The sequence below is a fragment of the Nyctereutes procyonoides genome, unplaced genomic scaffold, assembly GCF_905146905.1.
Source record: "Nyctereutes procyonoides isolate TBG_1078 unplaced genomic scaffold, NYPRO_anot_genome, whole genome shotgun sequence".
Classification (NCBI taxonomy): Eukaryota; Metazoa; Chordata; class Mammalia; order Carnivora; family Canidae; genus Nyctereutes; species Nyctereutes procyonoides.
In genome coordinates, this window is record NW_026575020.1 from 4712962 (window position 1) to 4737330 (window position 24369).

General features: G+C 54.9%; 1 protein-coding gene across 3 annotated transcripts; it reads right to left on the minus strand.

The window, feature by feature from the left end:
* Nucleotides 1-35: 35 nt before the first annotated feature.
* Nucleotides 36-23807, minus strand: STARD3 (StAR related lipid transfer domain containing 3). Of its 3 annotated transcripts, XM_055322266.1 has the most exons (16): nt 23695-23807; nt 14725-14879; nt 10200-10472; nt 6609-6686; nt 6129-6206; nt 5947-6000; nt 5453-5570; nt 5144-5242; nt 4877-4929; nt 4440-4532; nt 3734-3796; nt 3483-3578; nt 3037-3116; nt 2846-2950; nt 1759-1852; nt 36-1325 (listed from the first exon to the last, which is right to left on the minus strand). In XM_055322266.1, the coding sequence occupies exons 3-16, from the start codon at nt 10419-10421 to the stop codon at nt 1221-1223; spliced, it is 1338 nt and encodes a 445-aa protein (XP_055178241.1). In that variant the 5' UTR covers nt 10422-10472; nt 14725-14879; nt 23695-23807; the 3' UTR covers nt 36-1220. The 3 variants fall into 3 exon arrangements, with proteins under 3 accessions (XP_055178241.1, XP_055178247.1, XP_055178254.1); XM_055322272.1 differs by lacking the exon at nt 14725-14879 and having other exon boundaries at nt 23695-23796; XM_055322279.1 differs by lacking the exons at nt 14725-14879; nt 23695-23807 and adding an exon at nt 8014-8165 and having other exon boundaries at nt 10200-10323.
* Between the last annotated feature and the right edge of the window lie 562 nt (nt 23808-24369).

Below are 24369 nucleotides of genomic sequence, written 5' to 3' on the forward strand. Positions count from 1 at the left end.
GAAACGGAGGCCCAGAGAGGTTGATCTGCCCAGGGTCACATATCTAGGCGGGACCAAGACAGGACCCTTGCCCCACCTTGGCTCTATGCAAGTCTTCCCCCCAGAAGCCGGCTGGCAGGGAGGGGGGCGAGGTGGGGAGAGTGGTGGCCCCAGCTGGCGATCTGACTCTGTGCTACCCCTAGCGAGTGTGGTGGGGCAGGTGAGGAGCCAGAGAGACGGAGATCCCAGCGTGGCCTCAGTGACCCAGAAGTCCAGCCCTACCCCCAGGCCGACTGTGGGACCCCAAGAACGGTCAGAGCCTGCCAGATCTCTCCTGCCTCCCCCCCAGTTCCTGGGCAGGAGACCTTCCACCGACCTTCCCTCACAGGAGGCTGGGCTGGGGTGGTGTTCTCTGACCAATCATCTGTCCAGCTGGACCAGCCAGGAAAGTAGGGGGTTCCAGAAATGGGGTCCCGCTGGCTCTGCCCTCCCACTGGCTCTGGGAGGGTATGACAGGGTGTGGGATATGTCTCGCCTGCCCGGTCCCCCCCTCCACAATGTTGCCCTCCTCTTCCCTCAAGAAGCTAGACAGGAGGGGCTTTGTTTTTTTATGGTTTTTTTTTTAGTTTGTTTTTAATAATTGGCTCAAATTACAAAGGTCCCCAAGGAACCCTGAGGAGGGGAGAAAAACTGGGAGTGGCAGAGGTTCACTGCCAGCACCCAACACCCCCACCTACCACCCGCTCCCCTACAAGTGCATGTGGAAAAAGGTCCCAGACCCTTTAAATAATCCTAAAAATCCACAATGAGAGCAGGCAGGCGAAGGGGCTCCTACACCTTAAGGCTGATGCCAAGGCCACCCTGATCCCTGTCCGGCTCAGGGATCTGGCCCTCCCCGACCAAGTCTGACGCTCCCATTCCAGATCCTGCCCCTGGCTACGGAGGGGCCAGTGGATCTCTTCCCCCACGAGGCAGGGCCAGTCCCTGTGTAAACAGCGGCCGAGCCCTGAAATCCAGATGCCTGACCTCACGACGTGCTCACAGCCGCGGCTCCCAGGCACAGCGAAGCACAGTGGGGGTGGCAGCTTGGGGCCAAGGTGCTGCCACAGGAGGCCACTTCTTCCTCCCCACTGCATGAGGCCAGGTCCTCTGTGGGCCTCGGGAAGCCCCACTGGCCCCCGCTCAGGCTCTGAAGGCTGTGGTGACAGGACCCTGGCCTGCAGGGTGGCGAGGGGGCATGGTTACACCCGGGCCCCCAGCTCTGTGATGCGCTGCCGCAGGTGAAAGGCAAACTCGAACATGGTGGCCGCGAGGCTCTGGTGGATGAGGTACCGGGGCAGGCGGCCCTACGGGAAGGGGAGAAGCGGTTTCCGGATGGCCTGCCCTCAGAAGCAGGGGTGGGGGGTGGGGGTATGTACCCTGGGCCAGAGCAGCAGGTGCAGGTGCGGCTCTGGAACATAGCCTGAGCCACCCCTCTCCCCCTCAGCCCTGGCAGAAAAGAACACGCTGTGCCGGCTCTTGGCACCGTCACACAAACAGACCTAGGAGGGGCTGGCTTGGCAGTCGGCCACCGCTCCTGGGGCCTCGAGAGTCGGAGGTAAGTGGAGGTACAGGCCCTCCAGCCACTCAGGAGACCATCTTGACCCAACCCCAAATTTTAGCCTAAGGTAGGAGGCAGAGTAGGTGAGGTCCTAAGCCTGACAGGAGACCCTACCCCAAGGTCCCCCAGCAAGTCCCCTCTACTGTACTGAGCCAGCCTTGCTGCCCCAGCACCCCCACCTTGAGATCTGTATTAAGGATCCAGACGAAGGTGCAGACTCGGGGGTTACTGGCTGACTTGAGCACGACAAAGCCCCCAGGGCCATTCTCTCCCCTAAGAGAAAAGCATCATTAACGGGGTACCTTGGAGCCAGGCAAAGCCTCCAACCTGACCCCACACCCCATTTTTGGCTCATCCTAGCCTGGGGTGAAATTGAGAAAGGAGCTACTGGTCTAGCAGCTGCCAGTCGGCCTGAGTAGGGGCCAGAACAGGTGTCCCAGATACAGCGGGGGGGATATAGCCCCCCACCTGTACCACGGGATGCCCAACTGCCCCTTCTACAGCCTGCCGATGTCTGCGCACCCCCAGTGGCAGCCGGCATCCTCTGTCCAGGGAGGGGTGGGTTGTGGATGCATTTCTCACCCCTGCCTAACTCGGGGAATAGTGCGGTCCTGGGGGTGCCTTCCCAGGAGGCAGGCAGGGCACATCACCAGTCAGCTCCCCCACAGTTCCATCAGACACCCTCAAGCCCACTCCACAGATAAGGAAGTTGGCACCCAGAAAGAGGCCTGCTTGCTCGTCACCCAGGGGTCTGGTATATCAAATCTCAAACTCAATGCACACTGCTCCCTGTGGAACCTCAGGAAGGATGGGGAGCATGGGCAATCAGGGAGGAAGCCATCTACAGCACTGAGATCTAAGGTTAGACATCAGGAGAACCTGAAGATGCCCTGGGACAAGCAAGGTGGCGGGGACCAATGCTCCTCAGGCAGGGAAGTAAAGCTCCAGAACACGGAGCCTTCTGCTCAGGTTGCCTGGAGCAGCACTGCCGCATGGCTCCCAGCCTCCTTCCCTATCTTCAGGCTATTCGTAGGGCTGCCCTCCAGCCTGGGCAGTGTGGTTCCAGCCCTTAATCCCACGGTCTCCAGGAGGGAGAGCTGATTAGCAGGGCCAGGGGCTGAGAGGGGCAGAGCCCAGCAGGACAGGGGACAGGCAGGCAGTCTCAGCAGGAGAAAGCGCCCAGCCGTCCATGCCGTACCCTACCCTGCCCTCATAGCCACCAGAGAAGGGGCCAGCTGGGATGCCCCCAGGCAAGGTGAGGCTCACCTGACATATTTGTGTGTTGGGGGCTTGGTGCAGTGGGTGGTGGCGATGCCCGATGACACATACCGGTCTCTGCGCCGCTCAATGCGCCGCACATTCACGAAGTCCCTAGGGGGTGGGAGGGTTAGAGGGGAGCAGAGAGCCAAGCCCGTGATCCAAGGGCAGGAGGCCTGCCTGCGAGGAGGGGCACTCACCTGGCGGAGACCACCCCGCCCGCGGCCCCCGAAGAGACATCGTAGGAGATGAGGGTGTTGTCCTCTACTCGCTGCAGGATCTAAGGCATCAGGGGAGATGTGAGGGGACAGCCCAACCCAGGAACACCCCAGGGACAGGGTCCCAGCATCTCAGGGAGCCCCCAGACCAGCCTTTCTCTGCCCAGGTCCCTTTACTGAGAGCCACTCCCAGGCCCGGGGCTGGGCTGTGCATGCTCCCTCTCCATCTCCTGACCCTCTCCAGCAGGCGCCATTATCACCATCTCCATTTTATAGACAGGGAAGCTGAGGCACAGAGCAGTTCAATGATATGACCCAGGTTCCCAGGGGTAACTGGTCCTGCTGGGGTACAACTGCATCTTGATCTGCTGTGTTGCTCTGCCTCTGCCCTGAGACGTGGCCAGGTCGGGCCCCTGGGTTCGGCTCACCTGGCAGGCAGTCACCGTCTTGTTCCACAGCACCATCCTCTCGGGCTGCAGGATCACCTCCTGGTACACCAGCTCCGCGGGGCAGGGCAGGAAGGTCTGGGGCAGGGTGGGCAGAGGCCTGGGTGGTCCCACAAGTGCTTGGGCATACCAGCCCTTCCCTCTTGGTGGGGAGAAACTTGCCAGGAGGCCCCTTAGCCCCTTCCTGGAATCTCAGAGCAGGAGGCTTCAGGACACCTGCTTCCCTCACTCACCTTTAGGATGAATGTCTTGCCATGGAAGGGGACCTCAATGGTGTACACAGTGTCCCCATATTCCTGTGGCAGGAAAAGAAGGGTGACGGGGAGGTGGGCAGAGGGCAAGGGGAGGCTGGGGGCGGGGTGGGCCGGTAGAGGAGGAATGGGTGCCCCAACAGGGCAGCTTTTTCACAGCTCAGGGTAGAAAACTTTAGGAGTTTGGCGATACTCAGGCAGCCGTTAAAAAAAAGTGGTTCTGACAAATGTCCAGCAACGAGAGAAAAGGCTTTCGATATCAAGTTAGAGGACAGAAGCACTGCGTACCACAAGGCAAGCTAGAGCTCCCAGAGGGACCGCCACAGAGGGACAGGACACGTCCGCATTCCCCAAGCTCACTGCCATCTCTTTAGATAATGTTGTTTTGATTATGAAACAAAATACCAGACACAGGGCAGAAGCCTGGCTTCCCCTTCAAAGCCAAGCTGAGTGAGGAGAACAGCAGGGGGCGGAGGATGGGTTGGGCGTGGGACAGGGAGGCAGGGAAACATCCAATCCAGCATCCAGCCCCACCTCTTGCCAAGTGATGACCCCAGGGCCCAGCCCCCTCTCCTGGCACAGGAATAAGGTTCCAACCCTTGCAATCCTTGGGCTTCTCAGGCCTCAGAAAAGCCAGCAAAAACTCCCATCACATGTGGGCAGGTCAGGTGGGAGAGGAATTTCTTACATTGTTCTTCTCAAACTTCCAGTTCTCCTCCTGGGCCAAGATCTGGTCCACCACTGCCATGGCCTCCTTTCCCTGATGGATGTACTCCCGTTCCTGGCCAGGGAGGAGAGGCAGGAAGGGATCAGCCTAGGGCCCTTGTTCATGGCCAGTTCTTTCTCTACATACTCCACATACATGGAGTCTGGGTTGGTCTCTTCGGCCCGTGGGGTCCCCAGGGGCCATGGCCGTGATTGCTCCTCTCTGGGGCCCAGGTATGAGGCAGCCTGGTGGGCTAGACCGACGGTGGGGCAGACACTCAGGTGCACACTGACTGGCCTTCAGGCTGCCTGAGGTCCACCCTCTGCGGGGAAGCCCCTGCCCACCCTGCTGAGCCCAGCACCAACACCTTCCCTGGGGTGCCCACTCCAAAGGTCAGGTGGGAGTGGGCTGCCAAATACCTGGGCAGAGAAGCTTTTCTTCCCAACGTCTTCATCTGATTCATTGTCAGACCCTGCAGAAAACAAACACAGATGACAATAGGAAGGCATGGGGATAGACTGTGGGGAGGTAGTGGGGTTCATGTACAAGATTGCAGGGGGATAGACAGGGAGAGGGTTGTCCGCTTTCCCCAGGGAGCTGAAAGAAGGACTAGAACGAACAGACACAGCCAACCTACTCCTCATAATGACCTTTCCTGAAGGAGTTCCCCACCTGCCAGCCCTCACCTGCAAAGGATTCTGGGGGTGAATAGAACTGGCCTTCAGACAGAGCACCAGAGAAGAGCAGAGGTCCACGGGCGACAGCAGCCTGGGCAGCAAGATACCCTGGGGGAGTCGACATGGACAGCCACTGTCCCAGAGCAAGGGCAGTCAAGCCTTAGCAGCCTAGGGTCTCCCCACTCCAAGCTCACCCTTGGAGGGGGCTCTTGGAGACTGTTCAAAGTTGGCAAGAGAGCTCAGAAGTTGCTCTCATGCCTGAAACTCTCCTGTTCTGGGGCTGTGATGACCCTCACCACCCCCTTCCCCAGCACTCACATCTCTCCTCTTCTGCTTCCTGTGGTAGGACTTTGAAGTCAAGGAACCAGGTCTCCAACCAGGCAAGGACAAAGGAAACGATGGGGAGCAGGTAGCCGAAGGCCCCTTTGCTGAGCAGCTGTGGAGGGAGGGGGCTGAGCTCTACAGTAGAGGGCCATCCCAAACACAGAGTCCCCTCTTCAGGACTACCGACCCTGCCACACACTCCCCTCCTGCTCCTGGGACCAGCTGGAGGGACCTCCTGTGGCAGTGGTCTGAGATGGGGTTAATTTTGCAGCAGGAAAAACTGAGGTGAGGCTAGCGGAACAACTTTTTGTTTTTGGGGTTGCAGAAGGGCACAAAGAAGAAGCCGGTGAAGAGGATTCCTTGGAGATATCAAAGGACAGGATTCCCCCCTCACCCCAATCAGAGAAAGGGCCCCTTGTTAGGAGAAGCCCGTCCCTCGGTCCCTTGCACTAGAGGCGGCTAGACCAGCCTGACCCTGAGCCACTGACCTCAGAGAGGATGACCTTGACAATGAGGAATGCACTGGACACCAGTGTGGTGACCTGCCCAGGGGAGAGGAGAGGGAAAATGGGCTGGGGAGTGAGTCCTCTTCCACACCCTCCATGGCACCAGCCCCACCAGGGCTCACCCCTGCCCCCAGGCCTCTGCTGCCCGCAGAGGGGTGTCTTACCGCAATCACCCACCAGTGCCGGAGCCGCAGCACAGCATAGCCCAGGAGCAGTCCCGAGAAGCGGAAAAAGGCCAAGACCTGGTGGGGGTGAGGGGAGCACACACAAGCCATCACAGGCAAGCCAATGCCCCCTACTCCTGCTGAAGGCTGACCCCCCCCCACCCCTGTCCTGTTCCCCTAGGTTCCCTCCATGTGGGAGTGCATGCCTCGGGAGAGAAGGGCTGAATCAGTGTTTCTTTGGGGATGATTCAGATGTGACCGTCATGGACCAGGGTCTATGCTTTCCCCCTTGTACTTGGGGCTTTCTGAAGGGAGGTCCTTGTTTCAGAACTTTCTGAATACTGAGGGCTCCCCAAGGATGGGAAACAAGTCTCCCTGATCAGACTAGGATGTATGATGCAGAAAGAAGAGAATCCAGCCAGAGAGTCACGTCCCTGCACCATCTCTGCCCCAGAGGACCCAGTCCCGAAGGCCACTCACGAAGATGTCAAAGAAGGAAGTTTTAAAGTTGTAGTGGATGATCTCCTGCTCCAGGTTCTTCTGGATGCCTGTGTTGGTCTGGAAGAGGGAGATACGAACAGCTCTGCAGGTAGAACCAAGTCCCCAGGGGTGCCTTCACCTTTGGGAATGGGGATGAGGTGGGGGCATGTGGAACCTGGAGAGGATGAGCCACTGCCCAAGGAGGCTTCCCCCAAACACCAAGAGAGCTCAGCCAAAGGCCTGAGGCCCCAGCGCTCCTATCATTCCTCCAAGCAACCTAGATGGGCAGGGCCTGCCTCCAGCACTGACACTTATGGGCACACTGCCCAGGGAAGCGGGAGGCTTGGAGGGCCTCGGGGCCATGCAGGGGAGGTGAAAGGCCCTGTGCAGGCAGGTAGGCCTGGCAGACTGGGTACCGGGAGCCTGTGTCTCACATAATCTCATCTCCCTCTCTCCATTATGGTGCTCCATCTTCCCAGCCAACCATCCATCTGGGGTGATGGGGACCGGGGATGGGCAGTGGTGTCAGACGGAGCCCCAGGTGGCAAATCAATTGATTAGGTTTGTGCTTAATGGGCAAAATCCATCATGTTGCTAGAGAGAATGGCTAGCAACAGAGACAGACTGAGCAGACTTGTCCTCACCCCTGTCCCTGCCCCAGCCACCCATACATTTTCCATGGGACTCCTGACACCTTGGCTGGGGAAAGAGAGAATCTGGATGGATACCGAGAGCCAGAATGCAGCCTGACTTCTCAGGAGGAATGGGATGGCAGGCCTCAGCTTCTGCAGGTGGGGGCGCCAGGCCCCTGGAGAAGGGAGGACATAAGGGGACTCCAAGGAATGGAGCCCAGGAGCCTAGAAAGTTAAGACCCTTCACGACCACCTAGACTAGAGCTTCTAATCTCTGGTAGGTGATTCAAATTGAGGTGGTGGGGTTTATTAAGATACAGATGTTCAGACCACTGAGTCCAAATCTCAGGAGCATCTGGAATTTTTATTAAGTTCCCAGGAGTCAGCAGTCTGGGCAGCCCCCTCATCGATGCTTGAATGCCCCTGCCTCAACCTCAGGACCACCCTGAGTCCTGTGGAGTCTCACGAGCCACCCCCCACCCCAGCTTGGTCCTCCTCTGACTCTTCAGACTGCTCCCTTTTGGGCTCCACAACCTCTCTGACCCCTACCAATTGCTGTCCCACAGAGGTCTCCCTCTGCCTGGGCATGTGCAGCTGCTGACGGTGTCCTGACCCAGGGGAGCCAAGTTCTAGCCCCTGCCAGCCTCTGGCTGCAAGACCCTGTGTCGCTCTTGTAACCCTGCTGGGGCCCTTATATCCACTGAGCAACACCCAGCCTATTCAAGAACTAAAAACATATAGCTCCAAAATATGAAAATAACATCACGAGATGCCTGGGTGGCTCGGTGGTTGAGCATCTGCCTTCGGCTCAGGGCATGATCCCAGGGTCCTGGTATCGAGTCCTGCATTGGGTTCTGCACAGGGAGCCTGCTTCTCCCTCTGTCTATGTCTCTGCCTCTCTGTGTCTCTCATGAATAAGTAAAATCTTAAAAAAAAAGAAAGAAAGAAAGAAAGAAAGAAAGAAAGAAAGAAAGAAAGAAAGAAAGAAAGAAAGAAAGAAAAGAAAATCACAAAACTGAAAATTGATCACATATTAATTGTCTATCAAGTGAAACATTATGGCTACCTCCACTAGTGGTTAAGTCCGGCATTCTAAACTTTTCAGTACATTTGAAAACAATATGGAGGGACAACTGGGTGGCTCGGTCGGTTAAGCATCTGCCTTCAGCTCAGGTCATGATCCTGGGATCCAGCCTTGGAGTCAGGCTCCCTGCTCACAGGGGAGTCTGCTTCTCCCTCTCCCTCTGCAGTACCTTCCCTTGCTTGTGCTATCTTGCTCTGCTCTCTCCTACTTGCTCTCAAATAAATAATAAAATTTAAAAAAAGAAAAGAAAACCTTCTGGAGACTAGACTTTTCCCAATTTGCAAGAATTCCCAAGTATGCATGATGACTGCTGAGCTATTACAGCCAGTGCATCCAGATAATTTCAGAAGTAAAATTACCAAAGTTTTTCCAGCTGTTTGCTGGCAAGAAAATATATAGTGAGAGCTGTGGGTGAATTTTAGTGCTTGCTTTGATGCTGGATGGGACTCTTCAAAAGGAAGAATGACTAACTCAGGGGTGAGGGGATAGGGACTGGGTGGTACAGTCAGTTGAGTGTCTGTTTGGTTTGGGCTCTGGTTGTGATTTCAGGGTCATGAGATCGAGTCACGCATTGGGCTCCACACTCAGCGTGGAGTCTATTTGAGATTTTCTCTGCCCCTCCCCCTGTCTCTGTGTGTGTGTCTCTCACTAAAATAAATACACAAATCTTAAAAAAAAAATTTGTTGTTAAAAAAGAATGCCTAAGACATCAGAAGCTCTTCAAACAGCCCTGGACCTTGTGGAGCCATAGCTTTTTCATTGGTAAAGATGGCCCCTAAGGTCCCCCATGGCTCAACCTAGTGCGAGGTGCCAGTTCATCTCTGCACAAAGGACAGTCACCCCCAGAGCCCTCCAGCTCAGCCTGTCCAGAATCAAACTTGTCCTCTTCATCTCTAAACCAGCCCTTCCCCCAAACTCCTCAGTTCTATCCATAAAGTCATCGTTTTCCTGTCACCCGAGCTTGAGACTGAGACTCGCAGGAAGGGCACCTGCTATCCTGAACTCTGACCCATTCTGCAGAAGGAAAACAAGGGGAGGCTCAGAGAAGCCGAGTTCCCTGCTGTGATCTCACAGCGAATACAGACTAGAAGCTGGGCTTGACGAGCCTGGGATGCTCTGTTCTCATGGCTCCTGCCTCTGTGGTCAGGTCCTGCTCTAGCCTGTCAATCCCTGGAGATCAGGTCCCATCACCAGCTGGCCAAGCACTGCACAGGGGGAGCAGGGTGCTGACCCAGCACTGAGAGGGTGTTCGATCTCCAGGCTGCTAAGCAGCATCTCACCAAGACTGTTGAGGCCAAACTGCGGGGGGCACTGGATGATTGTCCAAAATGGGGAGGGAGAGAGCTAGGCACCACCAGGACCTGGGAGGTTTTTTTTACTGGTTCCCTCCCACCATATCTTCTGCTTTTAGCATGGTGCTTGGGATACAGCAGGGATTCGAAAACTGCTGAGTGAATGGGTGAATGAATGAATGAATGAATAAATGAAACCAGAGAGCAACATCAGCCAGAAAGAAGGCAAAGGTTTCAATAGTTCAGCCATAGTCCACTGGGCTCTCTCCTCCTTCCTCAGGAGTGTCCACTAGAGGGCACTTTGGCACAGAGGTCAGGAGTGTGAACTCTGCAGCCTGAGGGTCTAGGTTCAAATTCTACCCTTCTTCACATACTTGCTAGACAAATGACTCCAGCCCTCTGAGCTCCACTTTCTTTGGAAGATGAGAACAGCTAATTGTATGTTCCCATTCTCCCTTTTACTGGGAAAGCCACCCTGCCCATGTGGCACCCTCCCAGGGGGCAGTTAGAGTAGGTGAGGCCCCGGTGACTCCCCCACCCCACCCATCCCACCCCTTCCCACCCCAGTCTTGGGCCCACTCACATTCAGTTCAATGATCCAGAGCAGGGAGATGAAAAGCAGGTCGAAGGTGACAAAGAGACAGAAGGTGCGGCGGACATCAGAGATGGCTCGGCGCTTCTCTGGAGGTGGTGGGAGGAAGTGCGACGAGAGGCCCTGGCTGTGGGACAGCGATGAGCCGAGGGAGGCCACGGCTGGCAGGCTGCGCTCCAAGTCGCGGGCCAGTTCCCCAGACAGTTTGTTCATCCTGCTGGGCCCCCACCTCCAGGCGGGGAAGGCGGGGCCTCAGCTGCAAGGCTGGGGGGAGGCGGGGTAGTGGGGTCAGGTCTCTGGGGTTGAGGGCCTGGAGGTCCCGTTAACCTCTTTCCCCCAGGACCCTGTTTGCTCCTAAACACATCTGCCTTCTCTCCCATCCCAACCCCAGGGCAGCCTGGGGTCCTGTAAGCCCAAATTCTCTCCAGCAGCCCCATTTCTGAGCTGGAAGGGTTTGAGAATCCCTCTTCCTCATCCCCCCTCACCACCACCACCTGCAAAGCTCATCGACCCCACAATTCACCCTTGGAGGGGTCTGGGGTCCTCCCTGCTGCTCGAGGGCACCGCCTGTTCCTGCCAAGCCCAGCCCCGTGGTTCAGCCTCTGGCCCTGTCAACAGCCTCTCGGGCCTGCCCCCACCCCCAGGAGAAGAGGGCCCCAAGCTCTGTTCTTTGTTTGCCAAGCACAAAGCCACATTCCCTCCCAGCAGCCAGCCCTACCCTCCCACCCCTTAATCCATGGCAACTGGGAGGGACTTCCTAGAGCAGCGTCTCTGAGTGCTCCGCCTGGGACAGCTACAGGGGAAGGACATCTCAATCCCTTCTACCTCCACCCTCACCACCCCCATGATGGGCCCAGCCACCTTCTTCTCCCTGGTGTTACAACCAGCCTAACGGGTTAGTCTCCAGGCTGTCTCTCTCACCCTGCAATGCAACAACACCTCTCCCAACAGCCAGAGAAAGGTTTTCCAAACACTGACCTAACCATGCCTGAGCCCTCCAGTCCAGGCCCTGCCAGCTCTTCTGACGGTTCCTCTCACGAGACAGGCGGGGTCACCAGCACAGCCACCCTGGTCTCTCGATATGGCAGCCTGGTCCTGCCTCCAGGCCTCGCCCCTAGGTCTCCCCTCCTCAGTCCTTCCAAAAATCAGCTCCAAAGTCCTCCCTTTCTCAGAGCCCCCACCCTCCTGCAGTAGTCCTGCTCTATTAGGGGCTTTCCTGAGCTTGTCACTCTCTGCAGTGGTCTTACTCCTTGTTCTGCAAACTGCAGATGTGGGGCTTTCACTAGACAGTCACTGCTGTCTCCTAGCGCCCAGCACAATGCCTAACACCTAGTAGGTGCTGAATAATTGCCTGCTGAGTAAATAGGTGCTCCAGAGGCTCTCCTGGTCCTCAGCTCCAGGCTATGCAGCTGAGAGATGGGGCAAACCTTGAAGAGAACTAGCCACTGCCTGAGGCTAGGCCAGAGCTCCACTGCCCACAGAATCCTGTACCCATGCCCACAAAGGGCAGGATGGCTCACTTTCTTCCTCTTTCTTTCTTTCTTTCTTTCTTTCTTTCTTTCTTTCTTTCTTTCTTTCTTTCTCTTTCTTCTTTCCTTCCTCCTTCCTTCCCTCCCTTCCTTCCTTCCTTCCTTCCTTCCTTCCTTCCTTCCTTGATTTTATTTATTTATTCATGAGAGAGAGACACACACACACACACACAGAGGTAGAGACACAGGCAAAGGGAGAAGCAGGGAGCCCGATGCAGGACTCGATCCCAGAAAACCGGGATCACACCCTGAGCCGAAGGCAGACACTCAACCGCTGAGCCACCCAGGTGTCCCAGGATGGCTCCTTCTATTTCACAGATAAGGTAGCAAAGACTGAAGGGGGAGCAGACTGAACCATTCCTTGCCTGTGCAACCATGGGGTCAAAACTCTTAGGAACTCTAGAGGCAAGTGGCCCAGAGGACTCCCTCCCTGCCATGTGGCCCCCAGGCCCAAGGTCTCTGCTCCACCAATGTGCTGGCAAGGAGCCTGAAGAGGCCCTGTCCCCTGGGTGGGGGAAGAAAAGGTTCAGCCTACAGCCAGAGGGGAGCTGGCTCAGTGTAGTGGTACCTGTGCTTCTGGGGCTTCGTTGGAGTCTTCCTGAATCTTCTTTCATGCCATCACCAGGAGGCAGGTTTGGGGCCAGTGGGAGGGAAATCTTGGATGTTGGTTTCTGATCCCAGGAAGGTAAGACCTAATCCATCTCTACTCCCCCACCCATCTCCTATCCCCTCATACCATTTTTAGGTCTACCACCTTCAGGGGCCCCTCCATCTTTCAGGTCCCAAACAAGCTCCCCATTTGTGACTGGCAGGAGATTCTGAGCAAGCCAGTTTGTCGAACCCTCTGCCTCTGTGCAAGCCCCAACAGACAGGTGCTGATTGTTCTCAGTAGAGGCATCAGCACAAGGCCACCCCCACAAAGCACACTCTTGGGGTCGCCATGCCTAGCTCATCTGGCGGGTACTGAAGGAAAGCTGAGCCCAGTTCTGGAAGGAGGCAGTCAGAAAGCAGATGTGACAGGCTGCCGACAACAGGACCTCCCCAACATCCATCAGCTGGACCTAGTGCCAGACAGAACACTCAGCGCATCTCTCACTGTGACAGGGCCACAGCTCCAGGGCAGGTGACATTTCCCTGTCTCTAATAGCCCTCTTGTCTGCTGCCAGACCTGTCTCCATTTCTCTCCCTCCTTCCTGTCTCTCTCACAAACCACCTTTCCACCTTCGTGTCTCTTTGCCCCCCTCCCGTGTCCATCTATGGGTCTTCTCCAAGCCTCTCCCATCTGTGAGTCTGTCTCCTGTGCCAGCAGCTCAGTCTCACCTTCCCTTCCTCCAGTGTGTGTCTGTCTCTCTCTCTCTTTTTCTCTCTCCCCCTCTGCTTCTCTCCCTCTTCTCTATCTCACTGCAGGATGCCTGCAGGATGCCGTGGCTTCCCTACTTCCCAGGCTGCTCCCAAGTCTGCCTGGCATTTCCCTTAGCTTTCTCCCTCCCTCCCTGGGGACAGGACTCTGCTGGCAGGAGCCTGGTGTGAGATGCCCCTGGAGCAGCAATAGCACTGACACTCACACATGCCGACATCCTTGCTGAAGTGACAGACACAGATGGGGGCTGAGAGCAAAGGTGCTGGGGGAGCCCGGGAGAGCTGCAGACAGAGGAGTGTGTGGGAGCCAGGAACTGGGCCTCTGAAGCAGGGTTGGGGGCAGCTGGCCAAGCGGCAGCAGGATGGCAGTTCTCTATCACCCTCCACCACAAAAGCTGCTCAGAATCCAAAGAAGCAAGAGCTTGTAGAGTAGGAGCACCAGTGGAAATGAAGACGTGAGCCCCAGTCTTGGGCAGCCATAACCCTGAGTAACTGGGCAAATCCTACCCGAGCCCCTGTTTCTTTATCTGGGGGAAAATGTCAGTGTTTTTTTCCAACCCCTTTATCAAACAAGAGAAACTTAATAAAAAAAAATAGAGAAAAAAAAGAACACCTTACTTAGAACCTTAATATAGAAAAAAGATAAAAAACAGGCCCGTCAGGGCCCCTGAGTGGCTCAGTCGGTTAAGCATCTGCCTTCAGTTCAGGTCATGATCCCAGGGTTCTAGGATTGAGCCCTACATCAGGCTCCCTGCCCACCGGAGAGCCTGCTTCTCTCTCTCCCTCTGCTGCTCCCCCTGCTTGTGCTCTCTCTCTCTGATAAATAAATAAATAAATAAATAAATAAATAAATAAATACATACATACATACATACATACATACATACAACAAAAAAAACACAGGACTGCTATAGGTCCTGCCACAGAAGGAAGCCACAGACAGCCCCACTGGGCAGCCATTCCTCAAACCCCAGGGTCACCCCGGAAGCACCTCCTTGGGCCTCATTTGAAAACTCTCTGCTTAAATGACTTCAAAAGGTCCCTGAGCTCCATCAGACCCCCTGCCAGTCTAAGAGGTGGAAATCATCTGTTTGGAACTGCCCTTAGCGGTCCCCAAAGCACCCATTCTCTGGTTCCCTGGCCCTGACAGAGGAAGGTGGTAGCTGCTAGCAGAACAGTGAGGCCTGGCCTCCACCCCACCGTGCAAATCATCCTGAGAAGGAGACAGGAATGAGTGTCATGGGCTGGAGACAGCAGGGCCACCCCCGGTGCCCTGGGAGTAGCACCTCATTCAGAGCCTAGCCCCTGATGTCACCTGCCCCACCTAAGCACCTTCATAGGTGTCAGGAGTGGAACAGCAAAAGTGGGGTGAAGGAGTCCACGTGGGATTGTCCGCGGACTTGATACTCACTTGACGTGTGTTATAGGAGAAGCAGAGCTGCTAAGGTTTGGGGAAGGGAGTGAGACAATTGGAGGTTTTATCATTCCAGGTTGCAAGGAAAAGAGAGGTGAGGAGGAGGCAGCAGTCCACTCTGGGCACAGCGGATTACACCTGTTCTCTCAGCTAGCTCCTGAGGCAAAGGGGAGGGGTGGGCATGGGCCCCCAGGCCTGCCAGGCCTTCTCTTACCCCAGGAAATGCCAGTATTGGCCAGACTGCAAGAGGAGCTCTCGGGTAGGTCCCAGACTCAAGGCAGACAACAGTAGGCAGTTGGCATCATGGCAAGAGTGCTGGACTCTGAGGTCAGGGTTCAAATCTCAGTCTGCCCTTATGAGTTGAGCAATCTGGAGCAAACATAACCATTCTGAGACTTAGTTTCCTCAGATGCATTAAATAAAGGCAACGTTAATATACTTAATGCCTTAGAACTATGCTCTTAAAAATAATTAAAATGGGAGTGGAGGGGGAAGCCCGGGTGGCTCAGTCAGTTAAGTGCCTGCCTTTGGCTCAGGTCATGATCTCAGGGTCCCTGTTCAGTGGGGAGTCTGTTTCTCCTTCTCCCTCTCCCTTACCCCTGCCCCCCTACTCCCCGCTCATGCTTTCTCAGGCTCTCTCAAATAAATAAAATCCTTAAAAAAAAAAAAAAAAAGGTTAAAATGATAAATTGTATGTTCTGTATATTTTACCACAATAAAAAAAAAAAAAAAAAGCAACAACCGCTACCTCCCAGGGCTGGCATTTATGTGTCAAGAAGAATTATGGTAGGTACTTGGTAAGTGGTGGTTGAGATGGAACAAGTAGCTGGTAAAGCCATTCAGGTAAGGGGGACATTGTGCGTGTGTGTGTGTGTGTGTATGTGTGTGTATGTTGGGGGGCTTACACACTACAATGACATATAATGAAATCATCCAAAGGCCTGAGTTCAAATGTTGAGTTCTACAATTCCCCCTCCAGGTGACCAGCAAGCTCTCTCAAGTCTAGCATCCAGGCTCCCTGTCTGTGGATAGAATGGACCAAGTCATTCTAGGTCCAGGCACAGGTGAGTTCCCAGGCTGCAGGGGGAATGGGGGGGGGGGCGGGGAACAGGATGTAGGGGCCGTCCTGTCCTGGCTCCCTGCACAGGCTCTCAGGGGAAACACCAGGGCCGACCTCCAACACTACTGCTTCCTACTAGTGCCGGGCCGGGCTCCACTGCAGTCACCCTCCATTCCCCATTTCCCCAGCTCATAAGGGACAGGTGCACAGATGGGGTCAGCGCCAGCTCTGTCACAGCCCAGACCAGAAGCTCAAGCCACCTCTATGGCTCAACACCTTGCCTGCCTGCAGTTCATACCTGGCCATGGCAAGCCTACAATATGAACTATGCCATGTACTCACCATACAAGCTGCAGAGGCTACATCTGGAAACTGGGAATACCAGTCTTGAGCCTGCTATCTGGGGCATCGAAGGACATAGCGATGCATCTGTTTGTTTGTTTGTTTTTTTAATTTATTTATTTATTCATGAGAGACACAGAAACAGAGAGAAAGGCAGAGACACAGGCAGAGGGAGAAGCAGGCTCCATGCAGGGAGCCTGACGTGGGACTCGATCCCGGTCCCCAGGATCATGCCCTGGGCTGAAGGCGGCACCAAACCGCTGAGCTACCCGGGATGCCCCATAGCGATACATCTGAAATGTCTACAACGGGGCCTGGCACCACAGAGTAAAGGCTTAGCAGATGTTAGCCACTGCTACCACTGTCGCCTCTGAGGCTCCTTGCCCTTTCCCATCCCCTGACCTCCAAAAGGCAGGCCAAACCATACCAGGTCCAGCAAGGGCTTATTCTGCAAAGTTAGGCTGTGACCCCAGGGTAGGGAGACCAAGTCTCATCTGTATCCACAAATGACCCACATTTCTGGGCAGTGTGGCTTCTCCAAACCTTCTCTCGAGGCCAATGGGACAGTGGACACAGGCTCTCAACATCTCCCTCACTCTGTATTCCTCAAGAATGTGAGCAACTAGCCCCCTACTGGCCAGGGAGGCTTCCCAGTGGGGTCCCTATCTCTGTACAAATCAGGAGAAATCAGTAAAGCTGAGAAAGAACTGGACTCCAAGCCCAGAGAAACTTCAAACCCTGGATTCACGCTGTACTTTCACTGAACCCCTCTGTGTCTAGTTTTCTCCTCTGTAAAGTGGGGGTGACAATGGCACCCGCTTCTTCCAGACATTATAAAGATTAAATAACTTAGTAAATACAATAGCCTCGAACAGTTCCTGACACAGAGTGATCACTGCATAAGGATCGGCTAGTGTGACATTCCTTTCTCTTCTTTAGAGGAAGACATAGTTTTGAGCTCTGACTGCCTCCAGGACATGGCTTCAGGCCAGGACTGGGACAGTTCTGGGTCAAGCCACCCCTGCAAAGTCCAGGTGAGTGGAGAATCCACAGATGGGCAGGAGGACGAGGCTCTGGGTGTGGAAGATGGTGGCTTTGGTCTGTGCCCTGCCACTGATCAGCATGGGAGGGAGCTGATCAGGGAGGGTAGGATAGCAGATCAAAAAGGACTGTGGGTCATCCTGAGGAGCCAGCACACAAGACGCAAATCTGGTCTAGCAGTAGCCTGCGTTGGCACTCTGCAGACACCTCTCTTTTACTCCTCACAACTCCCACCAGGAGCTGTGGAGATGAGGATGGGGTGGAGGAGACAGAAAGTTGGAAGAGGCCTGTCCACAGTTCCCCAAGCAGGATGGGGCAGAGTTGACCCCAGGGCCTCTGCTGGCCAAGGAGCCAGATGTCAAAAGATCCCAAAGAGCTTTCTGGCCACCCAGTGAGAAACTGCAGAGAGTCCAGCACCCAGCCCTCCAAAGCCAAACCATCACCAAATTCTACTGGCTCTTCCTTCAAAATCCAGCCAGTATATCTGCCCAATGCTCACCACCATTACTGCCGTCACTGTGTCCAAATCATCACCTCTTACCTGCTACAGCTTCCTGACCACCTCCTTGCCCTCATCAAGTCTGCTCTCAACACAGCAACCAGAGGGATCCTGGTAGGTCAGACCACAGCTCCCCAGTACCGCAAACCCCCAATGGCTTCCAATTCACCCTGAGTAAAGGCCGAGTCTCCATCATAGCCTACAAGCCCCCTCTTCCCAGGCCTCTTCCCCTGGAACCTTCTGCTCCACCCACACTGGTCCTTTTCTGCTCATTGGACACATCAAGCAGCCTCCCACCCCATGACCCTTGCACCCACTGTCCTGTCCGAAGCTCCTCCCTCAGGTCTCTGCAGTGCTCCCTCTATTCTGGTCTCTGTAAATGTCCCTTTAGATAAGCCTTCCCTGAACTTATTTGGCTCCCACTCTTCATCCCCTCACCCTGCTTTATTCTCTTTCACAGAGCTTATCACCCCAGACATAGTATACGTTTACTAGTGCGCATTTACTGCCTGTCTTCTTCTATAACGCAAACTTCACAAGGGCAGGAACACTCTTGCTTTGCTCCATGCTGTGTGTCCAGCACCCAGAGTGGTACCAGGCTCACAGAAGATACTCAGGTAATGTGTCGAACTAATTACACCCTTCCCTAAAGCAGCATGAGCACAGGCACAGGGGTACATAGTTCTGCCTAGCCGTGAAGGAGCAGCCCCTCTCTGTGCAAACTGTCTCTCCCAGAGCTGGATCCACCCTTCACTGGTGTCTTGCCCCATGTGGAGTCCAGGCACCTTCCCAACCAGCAGGCAAGGGGAACTGGCTTCCTGGACAACCTCAGGCATGGGGGCCATTCCCCTCCCTTTCCTGAGCACCAACTTACAGAGAGAAGACTGGATGTAAGCTAAGTTCCTTGGATAGGGAAGGTCAAGAGGAAAGACGTGCTCCCTCCTGCATTCCTCTCTTGCTATGGGGGTTGATCCTCCATCCCCTCCCCTGATACTTTCTTTTTTTTTTTTAAGATTTTATTTATTGAGACACACACAGAGAGAGGCAGAGACACAGGCAGAGAGAGAAGCAGGCTCCATACTGGGAGCCTGACGTGGGACTCGGTCCCAGGTCTCCAGGATCACACCCCTGGCTGCAGGCGGTGCTAAACCGCTACGCCACCGGGGTTGCCCTCCCCTAATACTTTCCTGACCACTGGCTGTTCCCAGGATACACCATGGCTGGCAGGTCTCCCTTGTGTGCCTCCACTTCCCTGTTTTTGCATTCTACAGTGACCTCTTCCCCCAGGAGAGAACACCGACTCTCCAGCGTCCATTTCTAATGCCACCTCCTGGCCAAAGCTCTCCCTCACCCTCCAGGCTCCCCCAACCCCAGCTCTCAGGACTTAGGCTCAGCACTATCCTCATCGAGCAGCTAGACTTGAGGCTCAGAGTCATCTTTCCTGGAGCCCGTAGGCCTGGGTCACAGTGTATGGCCACAGTACATCTCTAGGAGGTTAACTGTTCTATGGGTCTGTAATGTCCACCCTGGAATGAGGGAAAAGGCAAGAGTTTGGCAACTGGGCCTCAGACCTGGAGTCAAAAGCCGAGACCATTCATTATTAGACTCTGAACCCTTTATTCAATCACCGAGTCTCTCTAAACCTCGGTCTCCTCATCCTATAAAATGGGGATAGAATAGTGACCACTTCACAGAACCACTAAAGGTTAGAAATAATACATGCGGGGGAATCCCTGGGTGGCTCAGCAGTTTAGCGCCTGCCTTTGGCCCTGGGCGTGATCCTAGAGTCCTGGGATCGAGTCCCACATCGGGCTCCCTGCATGGAGCCTGCTTCTCCCTCTGCCTGTGTCTCTGCCCCTCTCTCTCTGGGTCTCTCATGAATGAATGAATAAATAAATAAAATCTTAAAAAAAAAAAAAAGAAAGAAAGAATACATGCAAAGTGTCTATGCTCAATTAACAGCAGCTATGGGATTACTATTAGGGGCTATGGGTACAGTGTTTGAGGCAGGGCCTGGGCCAGGCATGTGTAACACGGCACTCTGCCCAAACCAAGGATCCCACGTACACTGCTGGATGGAAGAATGGGCCCTGGCCTCAGAGAGCTGACCCAGGGCAGCACAGAGCAGGCTCTAGTGTACTTCCGGGCTCAGTGGCCCATGCCATCAGCCCTGGCACAGCTGGCTTATTGGCCCCTACCCTAACCCACTGACAGAGAGTTTGAGAAGTTCCCTGGAGAAGGAGGAGTTTAAGGAGAGGATGACACAAGACAGGCTTCATTTCTCCCTTCCTTCTGGAGGAGTGGAAAGGGGAAGAGTCAAGCCAAAATGGAAACTACATTCATCACCGTACAGTGCCCCCACCAGCCCAGACTTTCTGGCAGCACAGTTTACTGAAAAACCCTAACAGACTAAGATCTCCTCAGCCCTCCTGCCGCCCCCACATGCCAGGCCCTGCTAAATGTCCGGGGGTGCCTCATCTCTGGGATGACAAGACCCCTCCCCCCACTTCCTGCCTACTCAGGGGCTGGTGAGTCAGGCCCCACCCGCCCATAGTGCTACTGCAAAAAACTTGGGAGTTAAGGAGCTAAAGTTTTCAAGGTCAGTCTGGAAAGGGTCAGTAATCTTCCGGGAGAGATCTCAGTCCTGTCAGCCCACTCAAGGGAAGGCTCCATGGGCAGAAGGGAGTTCAGCACAGACCCCTCCCAGCACCAGATCTGACCACACAAATGCCAGGATCAGCCTCTCCCAGGCCAGAAAAAGTTCATGAGGATACACACTGGTCAGATGGGATGCCCCATTTGTCCCTTGTCTTTACAGAGGTGGGAGCCGCCCCTTGGGGGGCTGGGAGACCGAGGCAGTTTCTCAGAGACAGCTGTGGACCTGGAGTCAAGAGACAGTTCCTGAACTTCATGCTGAGTGACACTGACCTTACTTGAGTCTCAGCTTCCTCATCTGTAAATGGAGCCAACAATCTCTACCACTCAAGGAAGCAAGTATGAGCTGACAAATGAGGTCTCCCCTACACTTCCTCCCTGTTCTAGGTACACAAGAGCTCAGTTTCATGCCGCATATGAACTGAGAGCCTACAGCATGCCAGACACTTGCTAGTCCCTGGGGGCCATTCAGAGGCTCTTGGTCTGGTGAGGGAAGCTCACACATAAATAAAACAAAGTGCCTCACTGTAATCATCGCTTTCAGGGAGGAACAAACAATGGACCGTGGGCTCTCAGAGAAGGGAGCATCTGACCCAGGCTGCAGTGGGTGAGGGTGGGAAAGCCACAGAGAGGAGGAGCCATCTGACCCAGGCCTTGAAGAATCCATATCAACCACAGACAAGGAAGTCAAGCATTCTGGGCAGGCAAAATAGCCTGAGCAAAGGCCCAGATTCTGGTCTAAAGCACAGGCCTGCTAGCTGGCTATCTATCCCAGGGGCCTTGACCCCAAACACCAGGCACCACGCCTTCAGACCTCCCCTGGGCATGGTCTCCACAGGCTCTGAAAACAAGGGGACACCTCCTCATGGCCAAGTGAGGAAAGGAACCCCTAACCTCAGCAGAAGAGGCTGCCTCTGCCCTCCCACCCACTTTAGCCCTCTTCCTGCAAGAACTCTGTCCAGAGGACCCAGCTGCCCATTCTCAGAGTCCCTGGTTTCTATCTCCCTCTGGTAAGTTCATTCTCTTGCCCTGAGGTCCCTCACTGACTGTCAGCTCCTCTGGGAAGCCATTCTTGGCCCTTCTCTCCCCTGGATTCCCAGAGCTCTGTGTACATTTCCATAGAATTGATGCTTGCCATGTAACATTCATTGATTTCCAGAGTCATTTCCTGAGCAGACTAACATCAGGACTGAGTCTTTTTCGTTCTTGAATCCTCACTTAATAAATCCAGATCCTGCCCCCCATGCTCTCCAATGCATCATTTTATTTACTGACAAAAAGCCAGGTTTTGGGGCTCTGGCACAGAATGAGAAGCCAGACACATCAACTGTCCTCAAGCAATTTGCAAAATTAAAAATTACAATTGCTGCTCTATAACGTTCTTACACAAGCAATAACCACTAACATTTATTTTTGAGCATTCACACGCTCAGTGATTTAAGCCCTATGCATACATTATTTCATTGGATTCTCACAGTAACTCTCTGAGGTAGGGATGTTGCTACCTCCTTTTACAAATGAGGAAACCGAGGCACTTTATTCATCAGGGTCATAAAACAGTATCAGAACCCACATAGTTTGAATCAGGAGTCTGTACTCTCAACCACTGCTCTATTATGGATAGTGTTGCAGGGACACAGAGGGGCAGTATTACGTCTTGGAGGGGGTGAAGGAGTGAGAGTCGGGGGGATGGGGTGAACAAGGAATTCAACCCAGAGGTGGTACTGCCTGAGCTGAGCACTGAAAAGTAGAAGGTAGGGATCCCTGGGTGGTGCAGCGGTTTGGCGCCTGCCTTTGGCCCCAGGGCGCGATCCTGGAGACCCAGGATCGAATCCCACGTCGGGCTCCCAGTGCATGGAGCCTGCTTCTCCCTCTGCCTGTGTCTCTGCCTCTCTCTCTCCCTCTCTCTGTGACTATCATAAATAATAATAATAAAAAAAAGTAGAAGGTAGCCTGGCAGATAAAGAGAAGGGTCTTCCCAGGCAGAGGTGCTGGTGTGCAATGGTATGGAGACACAAAATTGCAAGCTGTGGGCAAGCATAGACTTCTGTGCCATGTTACTAGACTTTAGGGTGCACTTAGGCGACTGGCAGGAGAGAGATCAGAACACAGAGCTCTGTAAATTGTGCTAAAGATTCAGCCTTTTTCCACAAGCAATGGGACTCCAACAAAGGGTTTTAAGCGAGGAAGTAACACTATGAGATCTGAGTTTTAAAAGGGTAAGAAGGGCACCTGGCTGGCTCAGTCAGGAGTTTACTTTAAAAAAAAAAAAAAAAAGGATCAGGGGATCCCTGGGTGGCTCAGCGGTTTAGTGCCTGCCTTTGGCCCAGGGCACGATCCTGGAGACCCGGGATGGAGTCCTGCATCGGGTTCCCTGCATGGAGCCTGCTTCTTCCTCTGCCTGTGTCTCTGCCTCTCTCTCTCTCTATGTCTATCATGAATAAATAAATAAATCTTTAAAAAAAAAAAAGGATCACAAGAGGTAGTTTGGAGACTAGGTTGCAGGCAGTCATGACTGGAAGTTGCTGGGAAGCCACTGCAGTTGATCCTGGTGAGAAACACATCAAGATGGTACCAGAAGAGGTGGAGGCATAGGACCAGGTTTGCAGCTCGTTCAGGAAGTCAGCTGGATCGGTCACCTCACAGATGGGAGAATCGAGGGAGAAGAGGAAATGTAATTTCCTGGTCTCACGCTGGGATGGGATGGCAGAGGGAGAATGCGTTTGCGGCGGGGGTGAGGTGGGGGGGGGTGTTGGCCAGTTTCAAGTGAGCTGCAGCCGAGGTGCTGTCCACTGGGAGCTGGCTGGCCAAGTCTGGGGCTCCCGGGGGGACTGCGCTGAAGGAAGAGGTGGATCTGAGCGCCTTTCGGGTATTTGGATGATGTAAAGCTGAAGCCATGAGAGGGGACGAGACCATCACAATTCAGTGTATGGAGCGGGAGCTGGGCGGGAGCCGAGAGCGTGAAGCGGTACCTCTACCGTCCGAACAGGTGGAAGAAAACACAAGGAGACGCAGACGCCCAGGTGCGCGGAGGCGGTGGGGGCGCGCGCGGGCCAACTACGTCAACCAGGAACCAGTGTCACTGGTGTTACGCCCCTCTAAAAACTCAAGAAAGACTCTTTAAAGGGTCCTTTTGATGTCAGGAAAGTCATCCACTGCCGTTTTCAAAGGAAGTTGGGGGAGACAGGGTGCCGCGAGACGCAGAGCTCCCGGACCGCGTAGATGGGCTTCCTCGTCTTTCACAGACCCTGACCCCGGCCCAACGCCAACTCCTGCCCCCTAACACTCAGATCTCGTGCCTCGCCTCTCCCCTAAGAGCGAAGAGCGAGGCTCGGGGGGGGCGATCCCGGACTCCCTGCCCCGGCGCTCCCGGGGGGAGGGCGCGGAGGGTCAGCGCGGGAGCGCCCCCCCAACTCCGCGCGGGGCGGGGCGGAGCGAGGCCGAGACGAGGAAGGGGGCGGAACCTGGGACGCGGCGGGTGCGGGAAGGGTCGGACGGAACCAACCACGGACACCGGGCAGGGAGCCGGAATCTGCCGACAAGACACAGCCCTCGTACCACCCGGCCCAGGGACCCCCCGGACCCACCTGTCCCATGTCAGCCACCGCCCGGGGTCTTCCTGCCCCAGCCGCAGGCCGGCTCAGCAGCCGCGGCCGAGCCTCGGAGCGGAACTGGATCTCCCCGCGGCGCCACTTCCGCCGCTGGGCCCGCCCCCGAGAGCGAACGGGGATGTGCTTAGCGCGCAGCCCCGCCCCTTCGCCTCAGTCCCCGCCCCCAAGTCCGTGGGCCCCACCCGGGGGCGGGGCGTGGGGACTGCTTGAGAGGGTCTTAAGGAGGGGGAAATGGGAAGGAAGCCCAGGGGCATCATCATTGTTGGGTCACCGAGGCCTGTCACTGTAGGGGAGAAAAAGAACGTGCTGAGGGGAGGCCTTTGGGGCTGGAGGAGGGGTCCCTTTGGAGAAATCCAATTACTCCTGAAAGTTCTTTTCTGGGGCACCTGGGTGGCTCAGTGGTTGAGCATCTGCCTTCGGCTCAGGTCGTGATTTTGGGGTTCTGAGATCGAGTCCCACATCGGGCTCCCTGCAGGGAGCCTGCTTCTCCTCCCTCTACCTCTGTCTCTCTGCGTCTCTCATGAATGAATGAATGAATGAATAAATAAATAAATAAAATCTTAAAAAAGAAAGTTCTTTTCCCTCCCTGCCTCTTTCAGCCATCCCTAGCAGGATCTACTACTCCTGTGGTCCTTTCAAGTTGTGCTCTGA

What these genes read in the sequence shown, in the direction of transcription:
- STARD3 (XM_055322266.1), bottom strand. Translation starts at nt 10,421, where the DNA reads ATGAACAAACTGTCTGGGGAACTGGCCCGCGACTTGGAGCGCAGCCTG. An exon ending in AGAAAAGCTTCTCTGCCCAG is followed by an intron (nt 4,533 to 4,876) that starts GTATTTGGCAGC and finishes CTCCCTGGCCAG; the next exon opens with GAACGGGAGTACATCCATCA. An exon ending in GGAAGTTTGAGAAGAACAAT is followed by an intron (nt 3,797 to 4,439) that starts GTAAGAAATTCC and finishes TTCCTGCCACAG; the next exon opens with GAATATGGGGACACTGTGTA.